Source organism: Bactrocera neohumeralis, chromosome 4, assembly GCF_024586455.1.
Source record: "Bactrocera neohumeralis isolate Rockhampton chromosome 4, APGP_CSIRO_Bneo_wtdbg2-racon-allhic-juicebox.fasta_v2, whole genome shotgun sequence".
In the NCBI taxonomy this organism is placed as follows: domain Eukaryota; kingdom Metazoa; phylum Arthropoda; class Insecta; order Diptera; family Tephritidae; genus Bactrocera; species Bactrocera neohumeralis.
Genome location: NC_065921.1, coordinates 68,782,655 through 68,793,138, shown reverse-complemented (window position 1 = coordinate 68,793,138; position 10,484 = coordinate 68,782,655). Strand labels below are relative to the sequence as shown.

The window sequence follows — 10,484 nt, the reverse complement described above, 5'->3', positions numbered from 1 at the left end:
ATTTACCACTCAAAGTAGTGCAAAATAATTTTGACACAGTTTTCATCATAACTTGAAGAAAGTTTCAGTTTTTTGTGCAAAAATTTTCTTAATATATTTCCAAAGAAAATTGTTTATTTAGTACTCAAAGTTGAATAAAATAATTTTGACCCAGTTTTTATCATAACTACAAAATTTTTAGTGCAAATATTTTAGAACAGTTTCTTTGTACTAAAATTTTTTAGTATATTTTTCAAACCAAATTAGAAATTAAGTACACAAAGTTGTTTAAGCTAAGGTACTAAAACCATTGTTAATATATTTTTATCTACTTAGCATTAAAAATGTATTTGCACAATTTTTAGTATCCCTTATTATTAACTAAAATTATCTACACACATTTTTTAAGTATGTTGTATGATTCATGGTTTTGGTACCAAAACTGTTTTCAATATTAACTGCTTAGCTTAAAAGCCTTTATTTTTTTAACACATATGTATTTTCTTTTATTAAACTTTAGCTTTTATTTTCAAATTGAATGCTTTGAAATGAATGCGAAAGTTGTCGATGGTATGTCTATTATCTTCAATATTCAACGAGTAAAACGCTGTAAAATTTTATTTTGCGCAAGAAAATTAAATTTGCTCTTAACACAGTGTAAATCCTTTTAACACTTACACACACACACACATACAATTTTCAGTGGAGTTCAATCGATAGTGTCCATTTTCCACTTCATTGACATTTTTGCACACTTTTATAATGGTTCGAGTGAACACATGCACACATACTTTTACAAAACGCACTTACACATACTTATGAAAGGGCATATTAATGAATAAAGTGAGATGTCTATATGTATGTATGCGGTGTGTATGTATGTGTAGAGGCCTTAACCATTCAATGTACGTTTTATAAATAATTTGCATGTTGCCAACAACAAGGCAAATGTAAGCAAACACATACCAATAACAAGTTGTAAGTACATACTTCCACACATCTCTATACCCTCGTTGGTGCTCGCTCCGCTACTAATTTGTTTGTGCAGAACACTTGAGTGGGCAGTAAAATTTTCAATTTACATTTTTAGAAGATAAGTACTAGATGGATAAGTTTTTATATCATTTATATTTTTGTACAGATAAATAGGCCGAAATGTATTATTGAGAGCCTAGTTTTAAATTTTTTCAATTGGAAAATAAAAATTTCTTGACCACCTTGATATAATTTCAGCATTTACTTACCTTTGAATACACTTAGAAAAATATTTAATTTTAAATTAAATTTTAACTTCAATTTTTTTTATTCGCCAACAAATTTTTTTCAAGAATGGGTGAATTTTAGTACTAACGGGTAATCCAAGTAGAGGTACTTATTTCAAAATGCTTTTTTTGACAGATCAACTTAATTTTATTACGACAATTAATGTTTTGTAAAGAATGTGTTTTGCGTCTTTCCCTCAACTTATGGTCAATATAATGCACCTACTGAGCGTAGAATTTAGTATAACACCAACACCCATCTTCAGACCCAGCATCAACAACTGGATACTATTCAACTGAATAGACCACGTCCACCACATGAGGGTGTTCTCGAAGACCAAGGAGAGTCGAACCAAATTTTGTTCAGCAATGAGATCAATTTCTGGCTCAATGGATATATAAGCAAGAAAAATTGCCACATTTGGGACGAAGAGCAACCTGAAGAGATTAAAGAGCTGCCATTTCACTCAGAAAAAACAACGGTTTGGTGTGGTTTGTAGGCCGGTGGAATCATCGGTCCATATTTATTAAAAAATGGTGAGAACGTTACCGTAAATGGCGACAGTTATCGCGACATAATAACCGACTACTTGATGTCTGAAATTGAAGCTCGTGAGCCCCGCGACATTTGATTTCAATCTATTACCATTTACTCTCGGTTTTCAGACTTCTCTACTTTATTGTTAAATACTCTTCACCAAAATTCCATCAATAAATAATTTCTATTTACAATTCTGCAACTTATTGCAACTTGAACTTCTGAAAGTTTAACAATTTAAAAGCTAGTCAAGGTTGTGTATCTAGGGGACAGTCGTAATAGGCGAGCCCACTTGCATGCGCACATACATACATATTCACAAATGCTTTGCTGACATTTCGCCAAATTTACTCTTTCTTGTGGAAACGCACACCACCACCTTATAGCCTACACTAACAACGCATTTTGTCTGCAACATTTTAACTAGATGACATACAAACCCACAAACCGATATTGCATTTGCAATAAGGGATGCTGTGGCATATTTCGGCATTGTGTCGTTGCGATTTGCATGGCCAACTTGTAGCGTTTAAGGCATCCTTATATGCTATATGTGTGTTATATACACATATACAAGGTGAATTCCAAAGTAAACCGGATTTTTTGAATCAAGCGCCCCCTTTTGGCGCTATCTATATATCGACTGGTGCGTTAAAATCTGCTATTTTTATCGAGTGTCCAGTGAGAATTTCATGAAATTTCATTGATTAGAAGCGAAGTTATTGCGTTTTAAGTGCCGGTATGTTTGTGTTATCGGTGCGAAAATGAGCTTCGAACAAAGAGCCAACATTAAGTTTTGTTTTAAAATTGGTAAAGCCTTAGCCGAAACGTTTCAATTGACGAAACAAGTTTATGGCGATGATTGCCTATCCCGTAGCAGAGTGCACGAGGGGTTTCGACGTTTTCAAAGTGGTCGTGAGGACATAAATGACGATCAACATGCGGGCCAATCAAAATCCGTGATCACCGCAAATTCAATCGCAAATGTGCGTGAATTCGTCAAAAATCAGCAGAAATCATTTTGATCGAGCATTTGGGCTTAGGAAAGGTGTGTGCACGGTTTGTTCCGCACAAATTGACTGACGACCAAAAATTGCTCAGAATCCAACATTCGATCGACGTTTGTGATCAATAATTTGACTAAAAATCACATTTTAACCATTAACCACTCCCCGTATTCACCTGATGTGTCACCGTGCGACTTCTTCCTTTTCGGAAAAATGCATTTTCCCATGAGAGGAAAGCGTTATGCAGACGTAGGGGCTACTCAAAAGGCTTGCACCGGCATACTGGCATACCCATACCGACCAACGAGCTAAAACATTCGGATGCTTTTGGACCCTGAAAAATCTGTATTGAAGCAGAAGGAGACTGTTTTGAATAAAATAAATTGATTTTGCCGAAAAAACCATTTGTTCTGTTTTTTAAAAGTCCTGTTTTCTTTGAACTCTCCTTGTACTTATACTCCTATGAACGTACAATGTAGCCGCATAACCTAAAGCCCATGGAAATGGTAGTCCAGCGATTACCAGCAGCCCGTACTCTGCGTACATATATATACGTACAAACAATATTTTAAAAGCTTTCAACCATTTCCACGCTGAAAGGTCATCAATTTTATTTCCTCAAAACTGCTTAAAAGCTTCAGGTTGGGCTTTAAATATAATATTCTAAGCTTACCAACAAAAATTCGAGCATGGTCAATAAGCCAATTCCAATAACAACTCTCCTTAAAACAAGAAAATCTGATAAAAAGAGAACATATTTAGCGAGTTATTAAAGACAGTTTTATCAACCAACCAAATGACAAATGGTACTTCAAAGTAATTATTAGTGTTTAGTATACGCTTATCTCTCTGAAGTACACCAAGTTCATTCGTAGATTTTTGCGATGAGTGAAATTATGCAACACACAAGATCCATTAAATTTTGCAAAATCAAATTTCTACTGTTATAACTTTTGAAAAGTAAATTGCACTAAGTGCGTTCCAAAAAGTAATACTAAAAGGCTCACAATGTGCGCACAGACTGGATTCGGTAGAGGGCGTTCCTAGCTAACGAGCGAGCAGGTGGTCAGGTCAGTTGTCTCCGAGCACCTCGAAAGTCAGCACCAACATTTCTGCGAGTCGTGCAAGCCGAAAATTTAGCGTTCGTTGTAGCAGAAGTACACGATTAAATTCTATGCGAAACTCGGTAAACCTGCGACAGAGAATTTTGATGTGATCAAGCAGGCTTACCCAAATGTTGCTTTGGTAAGAAGTGATGTGTTTCGATGGCATCAGGCTTTTTTCGGGGCCAGAAGAGGTCGCCGATGAAGACCGGTCGCCAAAGTGAAAAAGATGAAGACAAACCGTCACGGCAAGTTTTATGAAGTCCTCAAGAGACTAAACAGTCCAAAAGACATCGCAGCCGAAAAGACAACGCCCCGGCTACCGCCTCAATGAATTTATTCCACCTGGACAAACCGTCACGGCAAAAGTTTTACGGACGTATAAATTAGCAAGAAGAGAATATAAATTTGTCCTCAAGAGACTCAAACAGGTTTAGTTGCTCCAACAAGACAAATCGCAGCCGATTGGAAGTTGCACAACTACGAAAAGCTAGCAAGGGCAAAGAGATCACTAGATCTCCGGCTAAATTCACCGTCTGGTGACTCAAATCAACTACACTTCCTGCGATTTCGCCCGGCCCCCGAACCAGTCTTACGAGATCACGAACACACTTATTGAGAGCGTTGCAGTGCTAGTTTCGCAAATCGAGTGCTGGTCATTTTTCTGAAGGAGGCAGAACTCCGGAGCAGCAGATCTACTGCTACCTTAATGGCTGCAACCTTAGCTTCGAAGATACTGCAATAGATAGGAAGTCTAAAGCTGGATTTGATAGAGAGCTTCTAACAGTAAACCCCTAAACCAACCTTTGCAAGCTTTGACCCATCCGTAAAAACGCTCACTGCCCCTTTCTTCCAACGGCGTCTTCCTATCTATAACTCTCAGGGCGGTATATGGGCAAAAAAAGAACCGCTGGCGTTCGGTTTAGCGACTCCATGAACTAAGTGATCGGGTGTGAAGCCAACTCGTGTGAGAATATCCGAGTGTTCAACTACGTGTTCTTTTAAGAACCCAGATTCTCTGAGTCTAATAACAACTTTCGCAGCCATACTTTCCGGCGATATCTACGGGCACTATGTGCAAGATGGCGTTTAGTGCCATGGTTGGAGTAGTTCCTAGTGTACACACATTCCGATGAGCGCCGTCCGTTGGACATCCTCGGGATTATTTGCAAGTGTGGTCTTTTGTAGAGCCCTCCACCACATGAAGACTCCATTGAACAAAATAAGCTTGACTACCACTTTCGGTAGATATTTCACATTCGCCGCTTGCAGATGGGAGATTTGTGGCAACGGTGTCACCGGGATTTTTTATCTTCTAATAAGTAAAACCGAATTGGCTTTAAATAGGTTGATGGCGATACCACTTTTGACCGCCCGATTACGACGTTGAGATACCCCTGCACCAACTCGTACACGGACACTCACAATCTTTCCGTTGACCATAAGAGCTACATCCTCTGCATAGGCAATCACAGCAGCCATGATCCTCAAGTTTTTTAAACAGGTCCTTAACGACCCGGATCCTAGAAAGAGGAAAGATAACTCCACCTTGTGGGGTACCCGTAGTCACATTTCGTGATTTAAACCCCAAGACCGACCAGAGCAATGGCTGCCTTTGACAGTACGTTGTGGAAAAACTCAATATCAAGGAATGTCCCAACAACGAAATCCTTAATCATAATGACAGTATCTACTGACTTACCTTTACAATAAACATGTTGAACTTTTGATATATAGTTCCTCGGAATGCGCCTTCTTATGTACATACCAGTTCATTAGTCTTTCCAGAGTTTTTAATAAGGAGGACTTTTTACTTACTTAGTTCTAAATCATTTTATGTGTTAATTTATGAGTTATACAACCCAAAAGTATGATACTAAAATGTTGTACTATAAATGTACATGTAGTAAAATTGCATACTAAAATTTTATATTAAAAAACTTGTAAAGATATATTAAGTAAAACGCACAAATTTTTAATAAGCTGTTTTAGAATATGTCTTTATTTTCAACACCTTAACAATTTTGCAACCTTTACAGTCTTCAATCAGCATTTAGGCATTTATAATACATATGCATACATGTAGATATTTATATAGTATATATAATAAATATATTCCGGATTAACATAAGAGAAACCAATAAAGTCATTCTCAGCTAAGTTCATCATAAATAATTTATCGGTTGGTGTTAAGCCCCAGTCAATATTCCCATAGAATGGATGTGTGGTAACCTCAGAGCGCGCATAGCATTCGGCACCCAAACGATTGTTTGGCTTCTTAGCAAGGAACTGCAAGGCAAAATATACTCTCTTAAGTGAGATCTTCTAGTGTCTTTATGTTGAAAGTTACTCACGCTAGTTAGCACATCCAAAGCCTCTTGAGAGAAGTGCTTCGGAAAGACTGCTTTCATATCTTTGATAAATTTGAAAGTGCTCTCCTCATCTTGAGCCTCGAAGGGATTTTGGCTCGCCAGCATCTCGTAAATCAAAACACAGAAAGAATACCAATCGACGGTGTGGTTATAGGGTTCATAGTTACTTATCTGTAATGAATTGTACAGTTATCTTGTATGAAATGAAATGCTTGGATCTTACCTCTGGCGTCACATAGATATTCGTACCACAGAAAGTTCTCGTAGAATCACGTTCTTCAATACCTTCCTTACCAAAACTGAAGTCGACAAGCTTTACGTGACCCTCATCAGCTAACAGCATATTATCTAGCTTGAGATCGCAATAGATTATATGGTGTTCGTGTAGAAAGACTAAAGCAAGACTAAGCAATTTCTATGGCATAGAAGCTAAATAAAGGTTGAAAAATAAATTTCAATTGACTAAGAACAAATTCAAAGCTCTTACAAAGCTATAGATTCCTTAAAACGTCCATATATCTGCATGTGATACATAAGATCACCGCCTTTACAATACTCCATAACGAAGAAGAAGCGATCCTTGAAGGCAAAAACGCATGACCTCAAAAACACACAGAGCAAACAGAGCCCACTTACCATGGTTTGAAAGCACGAGTGTAGGGAGACCAAAAATGGTGATTTGCCTGAGAGCGCCAACACATGCTTTTCAGTCATAGGCAATTCCATATCATTTGTTTGTATTATGACATCTTTAGGCAATTCTTTTACAGCATAGAGCTCATCAGTACGCTTTGGAAATTCTGCTTAAAATGCCTATAACGGCACTCTGTTCACACGAAAGTACAGTATGCTCGAAAAAACGCACCGCAACAATATACACACTTACACACCAAACGATATTGCAGCTGGCTAACTCTTGACCTCCTGCTTCACTTTCCTCCGTTAAGAAAATGCAATGTCCTCGCATACGCTTTATCCCGCTCTCTCCCAAGCTTTCGCTTTCTTTCTTTTTTTCCGTTGCACTGTCCTTTTAATTCCAACTCACGCTGTCTGAACACAGTGCCTTTGGGTCTGTGTGTGTGTGTGTGTTTGTTTGCGGAGTTTCAGTGTCTTTAAACGGGCACCGCATAGTCCGGATTCACGTAGGAGAAGCCCACAAATTCCGTTTGATCCAAATTCATCATAAATACTTTATCCGTTGGTGTCAGATCCGTTTTCTCCGAAGTGAATTGCTTATCGAAATTCGAGACACCTTTGCGATGTTTCTATGTGTATGTGCGTAGTGTAAGGTATTTGCATATTAATTTCAGATAGCGAAGTGTGTCGACAGTTTTCGCTCTCACTTACAACTTTCGGCTTAAATGGCGGTTGCACTTCGCGATTCTCGATTTTCTCCCAATCGATTCTTCGAAAGAAGGGATGTATACGCACATCTGCCTCGCCGGTGGGCCCACAACCGAGACGTTTATTCGGTTGCTTGGTGAGAAACTGCAATAAGAACTGAAATTTTGTGAATTTAATTAGTTTCAAATAAATAAAATACACAAATCAAATATAATTATGTGGGTTATGGCGTTTGGGGCCACTGTATTTTTTTATGTCATATTAGTCCAAATTTTTGAATTACGACGGTGGTGAATCTGAACCCTATTTATGACAAGACGGAAACTTTCTACAAGGACTATATACAGAAAGTCAGTATGAGTGTAGTTTTTACTCTTTTGATATCAAGGGCGGTGCTTTTGGGACGTAAATTTTACCAAAATTTTATCTGCTTATTTAACTACTTAAAAGCTATAAACCCTTTCGTGTTAAGTGTAAAAAGTTCGTGGAATCTGATTCTTCTACATGTGATCTCTTGCTAACGAGTGTCAAATGGATATAAATATGGTATATGCTCTAAAGCTTCCTGGTCTTCAATAACTCGCAACATTTCGTCCAAGAATACTGATGGAGAGCTTTGAAGGTTATTTTTTTATTTCAATTTCTTATTATACATACATTTAAGAATACACACATAAAATTCCATATCGTTCCGGTAAATATTTTCAAAGTTACAGGCAAATTCGAAAATGCGTTTCAGAATGCTTGGAAATGCATTCCAAACTTTAAACTCGTTTTTCTCAAAAGGGTGTATTCAATGACACAAAGTGTGACAAACATTACTCAAAAACGACTGATCATTAGTCTCAAATTTTAACATGAGCTTCTTAAATATATTTTTTTGGGATTTAATCGAAAATTTTTTTCTCACCCATAAATATTTTTTTTATAAACAATGTAAAGGCGAAATTTTGGTCAAAAATTTTTTTTTTTTTGGGGAAACAGCCATTTTGTCAAAAAATTTGATTTTGCTTTTATGCTTTTGAATAACCAAGTGGTGCTATCTTTGGATTATCAATTTCTTGTTATCATGTCATCAATTCAATATCCTTAGTCGGACATTAGTTCGTGGTGAATGAGTGAACTGACTCAAAACAGGTTTTGATGCTATAAATATGCAAAAATGCACGGAAATTCCAAAAATACTGTAACTGAGGCGGCGTACCACTTTTTCCTATTTTCAAAAATAAATAGAATTTAATAGGCTGTCAAGCATGGATAACATTTAAGCGCATCGCTTAAGCTAAAAACTATAACTGCATAATATTGAATGATTACAATATTGAATGATTACAATATTGAAGGCTAATATAAATATTTTTTCAAGAAACTAAAATTCGCGATACTTTTTGAAAGTATAATTAATAATCGTTCCGGATAGGTTTCTAACTAAAACTATCTCATTGTTTAATAGCCATTGGAGAGGTGATCAAGAACCTGCCAAAATCAATTTCACAAAGTGCGTGACATCCCAGTATTGTTTGATTGCTTTAGTCATTAATCTACTAGAGTGCTATTTTCCGAGTCAATGGTTCATGAAAACACTGCTTTAATATATAACTTATTTTTTCGCACTACGAAGACAGAGCTTTCAAAGTTGAGCTTTGATGATTACCTCTTTACCTATTTAATCGGTTTAAATTTTTTCAAATACGGAAGGCGTTGAAGATATACATATTTATATAATATATAAGAACAAAATTTGTAAATAGACAAAATAATAATATGAACACAAAGCCTTTACTGTTCTCAAGAACTAAATTAAAATTTGAGTATTTAAGCAATTCTCTTTCAAGGATTTTTTAATAATTCTTTCAAATTGTCCAGATAATGAACTAAACGCTAAAATTCCACAAATTCTATTTCCAATAATCTCAATTAAACCGTCTAAACTCATTGTGTATAAGCATTAAAAGGCTTAAAATGTGATTAAATTCATAAAAGCTCAACAATAGCTGCTTTATTTAACAAATATATGAAAAACCACGTTTTCTGTCGAAATATATGTAAAAATTTCTAAAACAATATGCTTCAAAATTAAAAAAAAATGGCCTAAACATTAATCCTCTGTCTTATGTTTATTTAGAATTTGCAAGGTCACTCAAACTAAAAAGGATGTCAGAAATAAAGAATACACATATGTAGCTCTTTGCTTATGTATAACTTATTCCATTCGATGTGCATATGTATGGTAAGCACGAATGTGTACTTGTTTGCCGGATATTTAAAATTAATTTATGCCCAACGACACATGTGTGCATAGTTAATGAAGTCCATTCGGTGGCAGTAAACAAAGGCAAAATTTAAATGGATAAATATAAACAAAATAATAGTTTATAGTTTAAAGCTTTAAGCTTTAATGGGACATTGAAAAACATGAAAATGTATAAAGTGCAGAGAGAGTAATAATTTTTTAAATACACATAGCACATTTTACTCACCCCTTTGCACGCCTCTTTGGCCTCCTTGCTCAAACTCTTCCGATAGGAGGCATTGTGATCGATAATGGCAGCAAACAACTCTTCTTCATCCTCACCATCGAACGGCGGCTGGCCGACGAGCATTTCGTAGAGCAGAACGCCATAAGCCCACCAATCTACCGATTTGCCGTAGGGTTGATATAGAATGATCTGTTGAGAAAAAATAATAGTGAAATAAGTGTAAGTGAAAATAAAACTGGAAGAGTTCAAAGAGTTGAAGCGGTTGCCGTAATAGCTTATCTAACTGTTTCGAAATTGTGTCAAACTCAATAATGGAGTTTATGAGATATAATGCTTTCGGTGTGGTTTTGCGAAAGTGATTACAGTTTTTACGGATAATTATTTATAAACATGGAGTTC

At 36.3% G+C, this 10,484-nt stretch overlaps 1 protein-coding gene and 1 pseudogene across 3 annotated transcripts; both read right to left on the bottom strand.

Moving 5' to 3' along the window:
* Nucleotides 1-5,861: 5,861 nt before the first annotated feature.
* Nucleotides 5,862-7,351, bottom strand: LOC126757041 (protein kinase C, eye isozyme-like; annotated as a pseudogene).
* A 13-nt stretch (nucleotides 7,352-7,364) lies between these two features.
* LOC126757055 (protein kinase C, brain isozyme-like) lies at nucleotides 7,365-10,343 on the bottom strand. 3 transcript variants are annotated; one of them, XM_050470643.1, is made up of 4 exons: nucleotides 10,173-10,272; nucleotides 10,086-10,125; nucleotides 7,609-7,761; nucleotides 7,365-7,526 (listed from the first exon to the last, which is right to left on the bottom strand). In XM_050470643.1, the coding sequence occupies exons 1-4, from the start codon at nucleotides 10,226-10,228 to the stop codon at nucleotides 7,374-7,376; spliced, it is 402 nt and encodes a 133-aa protein (XP_050326600.1). In that variant the 5' UTR covers nucleotides 10,229-10,272; the 3' UTR covers nucleotides 7,365-7,373. The 3 variants fall into 3 exon arrangements, with proteins under 3 accessions (XP_050326600.1, XP_050326601.1, XP_050326602.1); XM_050470644.1 differs by having other exon boundaries at nucleotides 7,609-7,749; XM_050470645.1 differs by having other exon boundaries at nucleotides 10,086-10,343.
* Nucleotides 10,344-10,484: the final 141 nt, after the last annotated feature.

What these genes read in the sequence shown, in the direction of transcription:
- LOC126757055 (XM_050470645.1), bottom strand. Translation starts at nt 10,208, where the DNA reads ATGCTCGTCGGCCAGCCGCCGTTCGATGGTGAGGATGAAGAAGAGTTG. An exon ending in CCAAAGAGGCGTGCAAAGGG is followed by an intron (nt 7,762 to 10,085) that starts GTGAGTAAAATG and finishes ACAAAATTTCAG; the next exon opens with TTCTTATTGCAGTTTCTCAC. An exon ending in CGCCATTTAAGCCGAAAGTT is followed by an intron (nt 7,527 to 7,608) that starts GTAAGTGAGAGC and finishes ACATACACATAG; the next exon opens with AAACATCGCAAAGGTGTCTC.